Consider the following 17738-nt stretch of genomic DNA (forward strand, 5'->3'; position numbering starts at 1 on the left):
TCCTACTGTTTTATGACGTCTATTAGCTTGAAGGTAGTAAGTGTTATGCTGAAACCTCTTATGTGGTCCACTTAGAGTAAAAAATACATATTTGACTATGTATTTGCATGAAGTGTCTCTCTCACAAATCCAGGTCAAAGAGTGGGATGAAGTCATGAAAGAATACCTGTACTCTGTGGCCACTTCCAGATAAAATATTCCCTGTAAAACAGCTTCTGACATCTTCTCCCTCAGTATATTAGATGTGAGATTCACCTTCTTTTCAAGGTGTAGAGTTAGCAACTGTTGGTTGCCCCTTTAGAGCCTGGTAACTGCAAACACCTGGAGTATTGCTGATTTGAATCGGCTTGTGGTTGATGAGTAAAATATTTCAAAAGAAAAAAGAATGAAAATGACAAACTTCTTTCCTTCAGGATCTTTACAGGAAGGAACAGTATAGAGCCACTTTTAATTAGAAAGAACTCAATCTTACCTTTGTTGCATGTTTTATGTACTCAACACTGCAACCCCCCCTACATGTACACAGCACATATTCTCAGAATGAGGATCTAAGTCTATTGAAATGGTCCCTGCTCACTTGAAGATACCTGTGAAATGTTAGAGAATAACCAGTCATTGATGTATCGGTTTATTCTGTAGTTTCACCTTCCTTGTAGACCCACAAAGGTATTGCTGTATACCCTGTATAAACTGCCTGACTCTTCACCTGTGACGTAGGGATATAATCTAATGTCAAGCCTGTAATTTGTATGATCTTCTCCTAACCACTGCTTTGATACGCCCTAGCTCAGGAATTGGGAATCTTTTCCCCTGCTGTTGTGCTGACTGCAAGGAAATTGTATCTATTCATAAGATCCTGCAATCTCTTGCATCATTGTAAATAAACCAGGAAGTTTGAATGTTGCAGTGTTACAAGCGAAGGCTTATAATTTAATCACATTAATTAAATGAGATAAAGGAATTGAGGTTGGCTGGCACATTGCTGATATGTGTTTAAAGTCCTACTAAATAGCTAGATTGTATAGTCCTAAACTACTCAAGTATGCAGAGCTTCGATTTCTTTGTGATTTGTACCATTTTCTGTTTTCTAAGTGAGTGTGTTTTTTCTGTTAGTCCAAACAATGCGTATCAAATAATCATCTCCCTAAAACAAGAGTTAATGATGGGCTGAAGATGCGAGCATCTGTTCGGATGACACGTTATTTAGAGTCCTGGGGAGCAGCCAGGCCCTTTGCCCACCTGAACCACAGAGAAAGTGTGAGCAGTGACTCTTCGAGTTCACAAGGAAGGCGAAGGAAGGTGAGGTTTGAAGTAGTCATTGTCATCCTACAATTGCAAACTGCTCCTCGTGTCTATGGTGTGAAACTCGAAATCTGACATGGTTTTTGTGGCTGAATTTCTGCTATTACTCTTGGTGTTAAAAGTGTACACAGAACTAAGATGGTATCTTTGAAACAACTATTTCTGTCAGAACTTAACAGTATTCAAACTCCGCCAATCTCTAGCATGCTATACTCATAATAAACCTTCACAGTAAAACTTTGAAACGATCTTTTTTTTTCCTGACATTTTTGCACCTTTGGGTCCTGCTCGCTACATGTGGTTTTGGAAAAAAGATAATTTATCCCAGAATCCAGATGCACTCAATATTTACTTAAAACGTATAGAAAATAAACAATCCCTCCACATGCTCTGCCTGCAACAGGATTTTATCAGTAAAGAATTTTTAAGATTAGGAATTCTTAAGAGTTTTAAGATTTTAAAATTTAAGAAAACTCATTTTTCCTTCCAGCTGCCCTTCCTGAAAGCTGAAAGTCTACTTGCCTCTGCTGATGTTAGTTATTTCAGTGTGTGGAGAAAAACAAGAGAGATGATCTGTTCAATTATTTTCTAACAATTTTTTGGTCAGAAACCACTCACTTGTTAAAGCAGAAAACATTGCTGGAAAGGGTTGATTTTGATAAGCTTTTCTATTTGAGAATGGTTATTGATTTTTATTTGTGAATAAAAGTGTTTTTGGCAGCTTCCTGAAGTTTATTTTCCATAGTTGTTTGCCATTTACTGAGTGTGTAATTTCTCATTTGATTTAGGAAATACCTTTGTGTTCCACTGGACGCCAGAGAACTTCTGATAGGTTTGTCAAGTACTTCCTTTTTTTCTTTTTTTTTTTTTTTTCCCCCAAAGATCCTGTGCTCCTCTTGCAGTTCAGTGTACTGTAAGCATGTGATCTTTTGGTTGATTAATCACTGTGTGTATGGTATTCCTGCATTAGAAAGGTTAAGCTAAATCTTTGGCCTGTAAAAAACTTCTCAATTAACATTTTTTATTGTTAGCAGACTCTAAAAGGAGCTTCCCCCCTGCTTTGTCTTACTGGCCCCTCAGTCATTCAGGTTGCATTTTGCTTTATGGGCTGTAGCAGGATGGAAGGGAGTAGGGAAGTAAGAGACCTAAAGAGCACTGGAAAACAAATCAAAACACCTCATATATTGTATGCATGCATATATTGTAACCGCTTGTGCTACCTCAGCTTTTGGTTTTCTTACTCATAGATGCTAGATTTGTTTGTAAATATTATAGTACAAAATAAATACAGTTTAACATAATATTATAAGTAAATATATATTACATCTTACAAGATATGTCTTTGGTTAGTAGTATTAATGTATGCCATTGTAGTCTAATAAAAAATTGGCACTATATGTAGAAATGCTTACAATGGTACATGTACCACTGAGGTAACTAAGATGATGATTTTCACTTGTGAAATATTCTCTTAGCTTATCAAAATATTGTCTTGAAAAATGCATGATTTAAGTAACTAGAGAAATGCTTAGTAAAGTGCTTACGGATGTATACATTTATCAGTTTAGAGCATTCTTGTTTAACTTTTCCCTGGTAGCTTACCCCACTTGTGTACTGAGAAAGTATGGTCCTCTGTAGCCATTAACTGTTTCTGAATAGCATTTGTGACATGGACTTCATTTTGTTCTCAGAAACTCATCTCAGAAGGGAAGGATAGAAGAAGATATTTATGATGAAATGATGTCAACCATTGAGGGCCTCAGTTCAACTAAGTATGCAGTATTTTATTTTTTCTTCATCTTTTCTTTGAGAATAATCTGCATTCTCAATTTTAAGTCTAGATATAACATTTACTTCTCAAAAATGAAAAGTTACCAGGACTTTTGTCTTGCCTTTTTTTGGTCTTTGTTGGGTTGGTTTTTACTTATTTTAGTTCCTTTTTGGTTTTAATTTTAATATAATTAGAATATTATTACATTATTATAGCAAGAAGCCAATGGTTAGTCTAGCTGTTCAATGTGGTATAGTGTATTATCGCTTTGTTTCTTATGACTGTCCGAAGTAATGAGCTGAACTGCAGTGCAGGATGGGATAGGAAGTTAATGTTTGTGTTCTGTTTATTAAAATAATAAGTGTCAGGAAATGGGGTGCAGTCCTGAACAAAACCTATGTATAAAGTCAAAACACAGTTTGAGGGTAATAATAAAATTGCTTTAGCATTTGGTTCAGTGAAGGTAAATGGTCTATCAGTAGCAGGTGGTGCATCTGGCACTATATTTGCATTTAAAAGCAGACAAACACAGGCAATTTTGTGGTTTGTTTTTTGGTTTTGTTTTTTTTTTTAATTTAAAATACAGTATTCAAATTCCTACCACATGTAAAACAGTGAATTCGAGAAGAAAAACTTTCTTTCATTTAAATTACAGCAAGGCTGTTATCACTGTACCCCCAGCTATTCCTAATAGGGACCTGATATTTAGGGGAAGTTTTTGGAGGCTGTGAGCCATCTCTAACATCTGCTATTACACTTTCCTATTTGTAAACCTCAGGCAAGATCTGGGATTACATTCTGCATGGAACTGGCAGACGCTGCTGTCTGTGAGAGTGTTCTGGATCTGCCTGTCAGCTACGTAAAAACATAACCGCTCATATGTTATGCTATGAAACATAAAGACCTTGCAGAAGTGTCAAATGTGTGTAGAACAGCGGCACTCTCACCCTGTATACTGTGGAGTCAACTACAATGATGCTTTTGCATACTCTCCTTGGCCTGTTGTGTACATTTTGTAACGTGTGTCTCTCTGCATGCAGTCCGTGGTGTGGCAAATCGGATGACTTCTGTGGATTTTCACTGTTTTTTGCAGAACCTGGTCTTGAAAAAGAGGTTGGTAAGAGCAAAATAATCCTTTTTGGTCTTTAATTTGCACTTCAGGGCAGCATCAGAATATATTTGAAACTGTCTGTTTTCATTCTGAAACTGGATTCTGGAGGTGACTTCACATCCAAAGAGGTTTTTGGTAACTAATGGAAAGCAGATCTCATGATTCGTTTGAGTTGGTCATTCTTCCTTGAGAATGCCAATTCTGTAGATTAAAGGAGATTGTCTCTAATCTGTGGTTAAATTCTTGCCATAAGGGAGTTAGTAGGAGTTTGGCAACTTTACTATATGAAGAACTTCTCTCAAAAGTAATGAGATTTAAAAAAAAAAAAAAAAAGAAAAAAAAAAAAAAGAAAAGTTTTTCTGAATCCATAATGAAAATACTTTGCTTTCTGTGGTTGTTTCATGGCAAGTATAATACTGTTATTTGTTAGGTACAGTGTACTTTTTCTGTTTGCATAACTGTTCTTTAATTTACTGTGCTGTGGTATACTGTATGTAGTTACTGGTGTGTGCGTATATATACACACACACACTCTTCAGGTTTACTTCTGTGTATATCCTTTTTTTATAAGGATTTTGACTACGTGCATCTGTAAAGTGCTGGTTTACATACTCGGTGGATTTCCCTCTAGGTTTGAAATTGTCCTTTGGACTAGGCTGTTTTTCTTGACAGATATTCAAGGGAATTTTACTTGGTGGTTTTCTTTTGTTCTCTTTTTGTTCTATGTCTATTTTTAATAGACCAGTATAAATTTGCATATATGTGTCATCACAAAAATATAATAGAATTTTAAAAACCCCTGGAATTATCCTTAAGATTTATTATAATCTGTGTTTCAGTATCGCACCATTCCTATTCTAAAACTGAAGAGTTACTTCGCATGTGCCAGTTTTGTGTTCCTCTGTATATTTCTGATACAGCTGTTTATAATGCCAAAGTAAGTGTCAGTATTTTAATAATTTATAATTCAAATTAACCAATAGCTAAAGTGAAACTCATGTGCATGAAACCTTTTTAAAGTCTTTGGAGTTCCTGAGGGTTTACATTTAAGAAACATACACCTCTTAGGACTAATTTACCCCTTAATAAAGGAGTGCATTCATGTTGTTGGCATAAGAGCCTAGATATCGGTATGAAAATAAAATAGAAATATTTCTTTAATATTGTGTTTGCTTAGTACACACAGGGAAATGATCAGTTAACTGAGAAATACTATTTTATATGGGCTGTAGGCACACGGTTAAAATGTGCTCAGTGATCCTTTTGTCTGTAGAGATGCAAGGAGGTAACTTAGAGCTTCTTCTCATACCTCCGAGAAAGCAGATGTTTGATAACTCTAAAGCTTATGCCATATTTGTTTTTCATGGCTGTTGCAGTGCAATTTCCATGTGGCTTATGCATGGGGTAGTGGTTCAGGCTGTCGGTGAGGAGTAGAGTATCTTAAACTAGTATTTGTGCAACAGAGCAACAATAACCTGTGCAATGTTATGGTCATCCAGTGCTATTAGAAGAAAAATTCTATTTAAATTTAGAGAAACACTGTTAGCAAACATTAGTCTGAGTTGTGCTTTGAAATTTTTTTTTCATTTAACACTGGTTTGTTTCATGCTTTCTCTTCTGTTTAGAACTGCAGAACTAGGAATTTCCTTTGGCATTGTTGCACTCATCATTGTACTTATTTTGTTTGTGTGCTTTGCTGAGAAATGTATGGTAAGTTTATTTAAAAAAAAAGTTTCCTGTTTTCAAAAGTGGATGGATGTCATTCAGCAACTTGGTCTATCTTTTAGGATGATGAATTAAGCTTTTAATTTCAATAGGAGTTTACAGGAGCCTTGAACCTCAGGTTACCAGAAGATTTCACTGCCTGAAACAAATTTTCATGTCTGAAAATTCTCACTGTAATTCAGAATTATTTGGGTGCCAGAATAGATGGGTAGGAGGGAGGAGGAAGATATTAACACTTGCTGAGTGGGGTTGGGTTTTTTAAATTTAGTTTTATGCTTGTCCTTAATAGTAATTTTGGTTGTAAATCCTGATATTTTCTATACTGGAAACAATATTAAAATCAAAATAAGTTTGAATGCAAGATTAGTTTTCATAATCATTCATAAAGCCCCATGAAAATTGCAAACATATGAATAATTTATTGGCAACAATTTCATAGCTGTTAGAATTCCAAATTCACCATTACATCAATTAAGACACTTTGCATTTGTAGTTCCTTATTCTTTGCATTATTAAATGTATGCAATCACTGTTTAAAAATATATAGTGACATAGAGACAGCCCATAGTGACATAGAGTTCAACGATACAAAACAAAAAAAGTCCTTCTCCAGTCCAAGAACTATCTGGAGGCAGGGGTGGGAGAGGGCAGGGATTTCAGAGAGTTCCTTACACTCATCAAATTTGTGTTGTGCTAGACCAAGGGTGAGAGGGAATTCTGAAGTAATATTAAATGCCACTATCATCCTATTGCAGAGTGGTGATGGTGGTCTCCCAGGAAAACTGACACAGAAAGAAACGGTCCCTTACAGAGACAGGTTCAAGTTGTGTAAAAGGGAAAGAAAAAAAAAATTGCACCCTGTACATGGGATAAAGTTTTATGATTAATTTAAAAGTACAGTTAGATACCATGTATGGGTTTTATGTATGTATGATGTTTATATATATATATATGAGTGGATGGATTTTTATATATATGTATGTATATATATGTCTATGTAGAGAGAGAGGTGTGTGTATGTATGTATGCATGTACTATTTCTACATATGTGAGAACACATGGAGGAAAGAAAAAGAAAATTCCAAGACTGCAATTGCATCAGACTTACGCTGGGAGTGTTTTGGTATAGCATCCTTGAATAATGCTTGCAATTGTTAAAAGTATATGCTTTACTAGATGTTTTTCTCTATAGCAACAAATGGAGGATAAAAGGATGAAAGAAAGGGGACTGTCTTATGATTTGTTTCGATTTAGTCATCTGAAAATGTAGTTCCAAATATAACACTATAGCTCTAGAACTAAAAAATACACATACATTGTCACTATATTTTGAGTACCGTTTCTCTGGAACTTTCCATCAGATCATAATTTTGTATTTTTAAAGCACAAATTCAGAAAATTTTAGCACCCAGCCTCTTTGAAATAAGGAAGCATTATCTCTATTTTCAGTTGTGGAAAGGCATTAGGCATTTAGTCTGAATGACTAGATTCAGAGTTCTAAATTAGGATTCCAGTGAAGACTCTTGACAATCTCCTGCAGAGAAAAAGTATTTTATATTTAGAAATATTTCTTCCCATGTATCAAAGTGTTATCCATGTTACTGAAACAAACTAATTTTGTTTACAGAAGTGCTGCTCAGAACGGTGGCCTTTCCTGCGCCATCTTTGTGCTATCTCGGAAAAGGTGGAAACAATGCCTTTACTTAGGCTGCCTTTAGCAGTCATCACTATAGGTGCCTTGCTGATTATAGCCATTTTTAATTTGGTAAGTAATCGCATTATCTTTATTCTGTGAACTTATTGAAACTTCCTGTATTCTTTTCATCAAGTATTGCGCTTTTTGCTGCTTTTTATAATGTCTGATTTGCCACATGAGTTGATTTACACAAGAACAATGCACGATGTCATGTAAAAGCACTAAAAGTAAAAACTCCCAGTTTGTAGACCTAAAAGTACATGTGATAGACTTGAGTTCTAGTTTACACCACCTTTTCTTGCTTTCAAGATGGCATTTATAATTGCTATTGATTGTAACCCTCATCTCTAAGATGAACTTCCTTTTTTTTTTTTTTAATGTGGGTTTAAGTGTTTGGCTGTAGCAGGTAGAAGTTCAAGCGGTTTACTGTGGTATTTGCACTAGCTAGTAATAATGCAAATGAGGGAGGGAAGAATATAGCTTAGTTCTTTTAAAACCAAAGACCTTGTGAGCAGTTACTGCTACACTAAGATGCAAATGGCGTCTGTCTTTTAACTTTAGTTTAAGCATTGTATTGCACCTGGGGTACATGCATTTGAAAAACAACCCTTTGGAGTAACCCCATGCTCAAGACCACTCTGCTGTGGGTTTTTTTTAAACAAGTTTTATGTGACATATCATGTTAACGGTTAAACCTATCTGATAGCTAGCTACTGAAAGTGATGTCCTTCCGATCCCATATGCTTGGTCTGCCATTCTTCTGATTCCATGGAGCGTTTATTCTGAAGGCTATACTGCAGAAAATGCTTAATTTTCTTTTGTAGGGTTGTTTTTCTGCTGGCTTAGGTCCTTGAATTGACTCACAGTGGTGTCATGTGAACACCACCAGAGACAGCCTAAAAGAAAACAGGAACGGCAGCTGTGAAACTGGGGGGTGAGGCAGAACCACGTGTTTGTGCCAGTTAGCTGTTAGATTGGCATAGTCATAATGTGAAACTTTACCCCAAATTAAAAAATATGTAAGTAAATACTTGGCAATTTTAACCTTCTTGCACCTTGTGTGTGCACATATGTTTAATACAACTATATGGGATATCACTGTATTTCAACATTTATATTGCAGTAGCACTGAAAGGGCAACCAGATCAGGACTCATTATATACGATATGGAGAAAAAACTTAAAATTAGTGACTACCAGCTAACAAATTTGTATGGTGGTTTTGTTGTTGTTTTTTTTTTCCCCAATTAATCCAGACTACTGAAAGGAACAAACCTGCAAACTTTACTGGATCAAATGACCTGTATGCTACCACCAATGTGAGTAGAGTACCGTCTTTATTTCATTTTAAGCTTAGAAATTAGTCTTGGATAGTGTGTATAATATAGATGGATGGCAGCATTTTGGTATCTTTATAAAAAGATAGAATTTTTAAATAATTGAACACAAGGATTTACTCGTGCCACAAGGCAGTTCCAGGGATATTTTCTATCATTAGCTATGGCTTTGCTGTGCATCTTTTAGGGATTTTTCAGAAGTCTGGAGTACTCATGTATAAAGCTGAAGTTTTGGCTTATTTTGGTTACTCAGCACCTTTGAAAGGTGTTCTCTAGCATTTCTATAAGGATAGATTCAGTACTCACTAGTGACACAAAAGGATTATTTCTGAGGGTTTAATTTTTTATCTCTTTAATTCCAAAGTAGCATTCTATTTTGAGATCATCCAAATGTTTGGGAGGCTTATTTGTCACCTGGCTGCCCCTTTAGATGATGGACATGTTTTTGAACAATGCACAGGTTGTGTGAGGACCCTTTCATTCAAGTCCTTATGACAAATGGGAAGTTACACATATATAACACAGATTGTACTCATCTGGTAATTTTCTGTTCTTGCATGTCTGTAAATCAGCCTTTTGGAAACACAACTCAATCCTGCATTGAGGAAACTGTAAGTAGTAAATACATGTTACTTTAAAACCCAGATCTTTGAATATTGTATATATTACTGACAACAAACACAGCTTTTTTAGGTATCTGACAGCAGAAAAGTTCTTTGTGAAATCAACACGTTTCAGCTGCTGTTGCTGTGCTGAATAAAGTATGGCTTTGCAATTTTTTGAAAGTTCAGGCTTAAAAATAGATCTAAAACTTTGAGGAAAAAGTAGTAGAACAGGAGGATGATTATGTTCGAGTCAGAGATGAGAGCTGTACTTGCAAATGTCCCAGTGAAGTATCTCGATAGAGTGAAAGGGCTTAAATGGCCAACACACAGTGTTCTCTACGTAGTGGTTTCTTTTTCAGAGGTTTGGCTTCAGGGTTATAACAGTGAGCGTTCATTACCTTTTGGAGGTTAGACTCAATGCCTTTAGGATGACAGAGTTGGTATAATACATTACTATATGGGCTCTGATCCTGAGTTGCTCCATAAATTATTCTGGTTTCCTTCACTTTAACAGAAACATTAACTGTTTAGCGAAGAATCTCCTATATCTGTGGTAGGTCTGTGCTATTATGGGTGGAAAACTGCTTTGTACATAAAGAGAAACAAACTCTTGAGGAGCAGAAGCTGAGGTAATTTTGGAGTTGTTTGTAGACTAAAGTATGCTAGCTCAGCATCTTACACCTGTGGCTGTGGCAGGAAGGAGCAGTCCTGTCTGCGCAATGCACTTTGCACCACCTGACAGTTTTAATGCTCCCAGCTGCGTGCTGTCCTTGGACACTGCGCCTGAACTGTGATTCCTCTGGGAGATTTTTCAATAATTCCATTGGGTAATGGCTGTAGCTTGACAATGCTTATTAGCATCAAAGTGCTTATGAAGGAGCTGTGTCTAAGGTTGGAGAACAGGTCATGGTCTTCAGATGTTACAGGTGGGGGAGATGTGAATGTGGTATCTGCTTAAGGTTACAAAGGGGGAGCAATGTCAAAAATAGGACCAGAATACTGGATTTCCTGCTTCAGAGCCTGTTCACTGGACTATGAACCTACTTTAGGTTAGTCTTGAACTTTAAATAAATAATTGTTTAAATTAATAGTCTTCGGAAGATAAATTCTCAACACTCTTCAGCTTTTGTCTGACACTGCTTATGTTGGTGTGCTGCTTTTTGTTTAAATCTTTTTGTTTGTCTTTAACAAAAAAGTAAACAAAAAAAGTATTAAGTTCCGCCTTTTAGTGCAATTAAAAATAAAGCTTTAAGTGTATTTAGCAAGTGATTGTAATTTCTTCTATTTAAATTAAATGATCATGAACTTAGAGCATTTGCTATGGTTTGAAAGTCTCTTATGCATAAAGTCTGAATAATGCATCTGCTCTTTAAAATCTTCTTTTACAGTATTATGCTTACTGCTGCATATTGGGGTTCATTGCTTGCTCAGTATTTCTTCAAATGAGCTTCGAACTCAAAGTTCTCCTCCTGTCCATTGCTGTGACTGTATACCTCATCATTTTTAATACCCTTCCGCATAGAAACTCGAACTTCTATGGCAATGGTACCAGGTACAGTGTAAAGTTTCTTATAATTGATGATAATGTTTCATTAAAGGAGGTGTTAGATTTTTGTACACTTACTGGAATATTGAAATATCAAAATCATGTAAGTCAGACATTACAAACCTTTCTGTAAAGTTAATGACATGGGAATCATATTAGACCATATCACTTTTTTTTTTTTTTAAGAAAGTGTGTTTTCTGAAAAATTCTGTAATAAGGCTTCTGAGATCTCTGGAAGCTTAGATTACATTAAAGACATGGGGGGAGAATATTAATCTCATTATAAGGTTTATCTTCTGTTAAACTATGAAGAAAAGCCTTGCTAAAAGTCTGATGCTCAAGCTGTGGTTGCGAGACCTTTCTAGTCAATAGGAAAATGAACTCTTCACTTGCTTACCTCACTGACGGCATGTTTTGAAAAGTAACAGCAATTTACCTGATCTAATTGAAGAAACTATAAAAATACTTCAGAGAAATCATGCGTGGAAGGGTTTTACTGTTCATTTGTAAGTCTCTCAGATTCTCAGTGTAGTCTCATAGCTGAAGATTAGGATAAATTTATTTTGTGGAGGCTGTGAGCTGTCAGCACAGCTTAAAAATGCCTAAATGAGCTCTTAATTTAGCCTCTTAATCCCAGGCTATTCACAGAATGAGAATTTAGTTTGATGCATTTGTGAAAATTAATAGATGTGGTAAGACAGACTGATCTTACTATGAAATATGAGTGGCGTCTCAGATTTGTATGGAACTATATACAGGTGTTATTTAATGGCTGTCTTTGTTTTAGCAGTTCAGGTTTTTATTTGTTATCATCTTTCCTTCCACAAATAAGAAAGTTTATCTTCCTACTTCAAGGTTTTGTTGGCTGTGTTTTTGTGGGGCAGTGGGGGGAAGAAAGCTGCAACTCGGTGCAATGGAAATTAAGATGGCTCCATTAAGATAAAGCCATGTTTACTTGAACTTCTTTCTACAATAGCTACTTAACAAGGTTTCAGCACCCATTTTGTCATTACGTGAAACACAGTTCATGTATTGAACTGAATGATAATCCTTTCTCCTTATTAGGATAGGACCTATAACCAGACAGGCGCTGACACAAATGAACAATGGTATTGGTGATATATGTCTGAACAAAGACACCCTCTTCTGCTGTGCTCTTCTTCCCCTCCCCTTCCCCCCCCCAACCCTGAATCATGTGGATTTTCTTAAAGGACACAGATGACTGTATTGCTTTCTTGTTTTCAGGCTTTTCATCAAAGAGCCAAGGGTAACGACTAATTTATATCTGGTTCTGTTTTACGTAACCCTAATTTTACTTGCAAAACAGGTACGTATTTAAAAAGCAATGGGTTAATTCTTTCACTTGCAGCGAGTTGATTTAAATAAAATGCAACAGTATTGTTAATTGAAACTTTGCACTAAATTAGTATATATTTTAATTTTTTTTTTTATATTCTTGTACTTAGTTGTAGATAATGTACTTGTACTTAGTTATAGATTAATGCAAAAATTTTTACTGTGGAAGGGTGGGAACATTTTTATGTTTTTCAATAGTGTTTGCATTACAGAAATCAGAACTTCCAAATTCTTCCAATTTGGATCTATCTGTATTTGTATATCAATATTCATCCTAAATCAAGGCAGTAGTTTGAGACAAAAATAATCACCATATTATTAAAATGTCTTTTGGTAAGTACACCTGATGGTACCCAAATGACATTCATTCATACTGATGGCTTCATATTTTTCTGACCTTCCTGTTCAAATCGCATTTTTCATAACTATATAGGCTCAAAAGGCCTTGAAGAAACTTTATTGCTACTACACTTTTTGAATAAATTGACTAATTTTTTTCAGCGAGATATGATATGGATTTAATTTATCATATTTGGTCCCTTTGCAGATTGACTATTACTGTCGACTGGATTGTCGGTGGAAGAATAAGTTTAAAAAAGAACATGAACAGTTTGAAACAATGGAGAATGTTAACAGGCTTTTGCTGGAAAATGTACTTCCAGCACACGTTGCTGCCTATTTCATTGGTGAAAAACGAAATGAGGTATGTTTTAATCTCTACTATATGAAGGGCAGTAAATTGGACTTCTGTGACATAGAATGTCATGCTAACAAGCACACAGAAGACTATAAGGTTCTGCACTCTTTGCCTCTTGTTTGTATCCCAAGACCTTTGTGTAAACCCAAGAATCTGCTATCCAGATGGCCTCAAAAAATGCGAACTTTCAGTGTCAGTCTCTGAAATCTGTTTTCAGAATTAATAGTTCGGCTTCAGGACACAGTTTGCGTTTGGCAAATATTTAAAAAGGATTTACTGCTTTCCAAAGGCCGTATTTTACCAGAGAAGATAGGCCTTCTTTTTAAAGAAGTTAGTTGAGGAACAGATAGTATCTCCTTGGTAACAACCCCAGTGAGAAGTTCATCGATAATGATTTTTTTTTTTTTTAAGACATCCATCTTATTCTGCCAGCATGTCATCAGAATAAATATTGCTGATTTCACAGCCACGGTAAGTGTCATAAGACTAGTACTGTCCAGAATAGATGAGGATCTTTACGATACATAGATATCTCAGCTTCTCCTTAGGCAAATCAACTTTTCTTATTTTATCAGAAATGTTAATGATGCCCACTGTAAAGTACTGTAGTTGACTTCATAGGAAAAGTGTAATTTGATTACTGGTTACAAACAATAATCACTGTTTTGAATACCTGTGGTGGAAGGTGACTGCTGACAATGTATGAATGTATTGTTTTCCTGTAGGACTGGTACCATCAATCTTATGACTGTGTCTGTGTCATGTTTGCATCGGTACCAGATTTTAAGGTGTTTTATACTGAATGTGATGTCAATAAAGAAGGCCTGGAATGCTTGCGGCTGTTAAATGAAATCATTGCTGATTTTGATGAGGTAATTAAGCTTTGGCAAAAATGGACTGGATTACATACTTACTGCAAAATAAAATGTTTCACTAGATCTGAGAGCATTAGAGAGGGGAAAAAAGGCTGTTATGCTGAACTAATAATCTGAGTTCAGCCTTGCAGTCTTGAAAGAGATATTCCCATCTGATGGGACTTTTCAATTACATCATCTAATGCATTAGTAGTATGGTTTGAAAGTCCTGAATTTCAGGACTTTATTTCAGTACTTCAGTGCTTTTATTTCTCCTATAAGCAGGTAGAGCAAAACCGTGAAACTAATCCCCAGTACTTTCTTATCTAAACTCCGTGTGATTGATAGTATTCCTAGAGATGTTCAATGCTTATTGTAGTCAGTATAAGATTTCTAGTTAAATCCCATACTGAAATATAGTATTAAAGTCTCAAGTTTCTCTTTTCCTTCCCTTCAAACAGCTCTTGTTAAAACCTAAATTTAGTGGGGTTGAAAAAATAAAAACCATTGGAAGCACTTACATGGCAGCAGCTGGTCTCAGTGTTACGCCAGGCCAAGAGAACAACCAGGTACGTTGTCTCTGAAATCCGCCTTTGGTATTCTGTGCGTACGTAGGTGCATTTCAAAGTAACAAAATGTAATGTGATATAAAAGAGAAAGTAAATCCCCAAGAGTGACTTTCTGAAATGTGGAAAAAGATGATAAAAGTGTATTGTCTCCTGTCGAATTCACTATTTATCTCCTAGTTCCATTTTTTTCCGAAGCAGGTATTAAGTCTGTAACCCCAGCATACTTTTCACATTTTTAATCTTTGATTCCAGTAGCTTAACATTTCTAGATGCATAACAGAATAGCTCTAATAATAAGGAAGTCAAAGAATGGCTGCCAAAGAAAAGGCCATCTCAGAATTGGACAGTAAGCTTTTTGTGTTACCTGAGAACTGGCACAAAAAGAGAATCCTCAAGTGCCACGTTAGATCTGAATCTGAAACTGTTTGTCACCCAGAAGAATGAAAACCAATTTCCGTACTCAGACTCACTTTCACTATAGCAGGTTCATATATGACATTAGGATGCACGTGTGTAATATGTACAAAACACGTAAAATTAAATCTGGAATCCTAAAGGACAAACATAAATTCATTACAAAATTTAATCATCTCATATGCTTGTCACCTCCTAGCCATTCCAATTTAATTTAATTGAACATCCATTTTGAATGTTTGTTCAAAAACAGACAATTCTGCACAGTTACAAGGATGAGTGGTCTCAGCCTTAGATATGATAGAATCACAGAATTGTCTAGGTTGGAAAAGACCTTTAAGATCATCAAGTCCAACCATTAACCCAGCACTGCCAAGTCCACCACTAAACCATGTCTCTAAGCACCACATCTACACGTCTTTTAAATACCTCCAGGGATGGTGACTCAACCACTTCCCTGGGCAGCCTGTTCCAATGCTTGACGACCATTTTGGTAAAGAAATTTTTCCTCATGTCCAACCTAAACCTCCCCTGGTGCAACTTAAGGCCATTTCCTCTTGCCCCGTCGCTTGTTACTTGGGAGAAGAGACCAACACCCACCTCGCTACAACCTCCTTTCAGGTAGTTGTAGAGAGCGATGAGGTCTCCCCTCAGCCTCCTTGTCTCCAGGCTAAACAACCCCAGTTCCCTCAGCCGCTCCTCATAAGACTTGTTCTCCAGACCCTTCATCAGCTTTGTCACCCTTCTTTGGACGTGCTCCAGCACCTCAATGTCTGTCTCCTAGTGAGGGGCCCAAACCTGAACACAGTATTTGAGGTGCGGCCTCACCAGTGCCGAGTACAGGGGGACGATCTCTTCCCTACTCCTGCTGACCACACTATTTCGGATACTATACACACACACACTCTCTCTCTTTATTCAATAATAGTACTGGTTTGGAAGAGTAGCCTGACACAACCTTCTATGTTGTAATTTGATTATTAATATTTATGAATGAATTGCGTAGGATAAGGAAAGACAGCATGCTCACATTGGCATTATGGTGGAATATGGAATTGCCTTGATGAGTAAACTGGATGGCATCAACCGACATTCCTTCAACAATTTCCGCTTACGTATTGGTAAGTTCAGCTTGTGAAGAATGTGAATGCTGCAGCTCCATAAAAATGAAAAATGAGGTAGGATGACTTAAGTAAATTGCCGTGTGCTGTGGAGCCCTTCTTAACACGGAACACAGTATTTGGATTATTATAAAATGCTGAATAGCTGAAGGCAGTGTTGTCTAGTCTAGTTTTTTTACGTATGCCAAGCTCCTTCACGGATGGGCTTTTCTAATCACTGGAGGGAGCAATACGAAGACTGCAGCTGGATGAGTTTGAAGAAAATTATAAGTGCGGATGAAAAGGGAGGTACCCTGTTATTAGCTGTTGACTAAAGACAGTATTGTCATTATACAAATGTTTATTTCTAGATATTAAAAGGAGAAAAGGAAGAATTTTGCTTTGGCATGAACTTTGCCCTAGCTCTTTCTCGGACTTCCCATTTTACAATGAATGAATGAGTCATTTCACATCTCCTGAGACTCAGTACTAATATTTATAGAATGGTGGTAATACTGATTGCTAGAAACGTGTTGCAGGGTTAAATTTTAAGTTTTTTTTCCTTGAAGCACATGACTTATGGCTAATAATGAAGCTAGATATCACATAACTTTCTACTTCAATAATGACACCTGCTTTTGTTTATACAGGGATAAATCATGGCCCTGTGATTGCTGGTGTGATTGGTGCCCGGAAACCTCAGTATGATATTTGGGGCAACACTGTTAACGTTGCTAGCCGAATGGAGAGTACAGGAGAACTTGGGAAAATCCAGGTAAACATGAGAGCCTTGGAATGTCTAAGAAATTATTTTAATTGGTTATGGATTTTTTTTTAAAATGTGAATAATCGGAAGAATTTCACAAGAGTTTCTAATTCTTTTCACACAAAGGTCACAGAAGAAACGAGTAAAATACTACAGGAGTTGGGATATTCATGTGAATGTAGGGGACTCATTAATGTCAAAGGCAAGGGAGAACTGAGGACTTACTTTGTTTGCACCGAGACTGCCAAATTCCAAGGTATGGGACTGAACTGAGGCTACGATAGAGTTAATCAAAATAGACTTAGAACTGCCTCCCTTCTGTGAAGACGTAGAATTTCCCTCCTTATGTGAAGGACTTTATTCTAAAAACATATGTATACTATTCCTATTTCTTCTATATCTCAAGATAAGAGAATGACTTGTCTGTTTGTTTGTTTGTTTTTTGAAAGAAGAGAAGTTCTAAAAAGTTCGTAGAAGACACGTAACCACCAGTCTGAAAAAGACTACCTTTTCCTGAAATAATTTGAGGATTTACCTGGAATTGCCATGAAGCATTTTCAGTTAGTTCCTTTCCTTACCTGCACTGTGGGAGTCTTAACAGCTCCAGTAACAACGTATGTGGATGCACTGTAGAACTCATTACCACGTTAAAACATTCCACTGCTTCATTCTTTGACACACATCTGCTTACAGTATTGCGTTTGTCACAGACATGTGAGATGATGCTCTGGGCGCTGCACATCCTGCTTTTAATGCTAAACAGACTTCACAGCAAAAGACGGCTGAATTACGGAAAGAGGAACACAAGTAAACTCAAATATATCATGCGATAATTGTGCTGAGCTCCTTTGGGGGAAAAAAAATGAATTGCACGGTATCGGATCACTTTT

The 17738-nt window shown here is 36.4% G+C and overlaps 1 protein-coding gene across 1 annotated transcript in view; it reads left to right on the forward strand.

The window, feature by feature from the left end:
* The window catches only part of ADCY7 (adenylate cyclase 7), a 32151-nt gene extending 15030 nt beyond the window's left edge, over positions 1–17121 (forward strand). The window contains exons 10-24 of the mRNA XM_009320347.1: positions 1114–1299; positions 2091–2134; positions 2994–3074; positions 4114–4186; positions 5024–5121; positions 5810–5894; positions 7537–7674; positions 10935–11098; positions 12338–12419; positions 12996–13151; positions 13871–14017; positions 14461–14568; positions 15989–16103; positions 16733–16857; positions 16975–17121. Coding sequence (XP_009318622.1) covers positions 1114–1299; positions 2091–2134; positions 2994–3074; positions 4114–4186; positions 5024–5121; positions 5810–5894; positions 7537–7674; positions 10935–11098; positions 12338–12419; positions 12996–13151; positions 13871–14017; positions 14461–14568; positions 15989–16103; positions 16733–16857; positions 16975–17121 — 1749 coding nt within the window. The remainder of the gene's footprint in view (positions 1–1113; positions 1300–2090; positions 2135–2993; positions 3075–4113; positions 4187–5023; positions 5122–5809; positions 5895–7536; positions 7675–10934; positions 11099–12337; positions 12420–12995; positions 13152–13870; positions 14018–14460; positions 14569–15988; positions 16104–16732; positions 16858–16974) is intronic.
* Positions 17122–17738: the final 617 nt, after the last annotated feature.

This window comes from Pygoscelis adeliae, unplaced genomic scaffold (assembly GCF_000699105.1).
Source record: "Pygoscelis adeliae isolate BGI_AS28 unplaced genomic scaffold, ASM69910v1 Scaffold62, whole genome shotgun sequence".
Classification (NCBI taxonomy): domain Eukaryota; kingdom Metazoa; phylum Chordata; class Aves; order Sphenisciformes; family Spheniscidae; genus Pygoscelis; species Pygoscelis adeliae.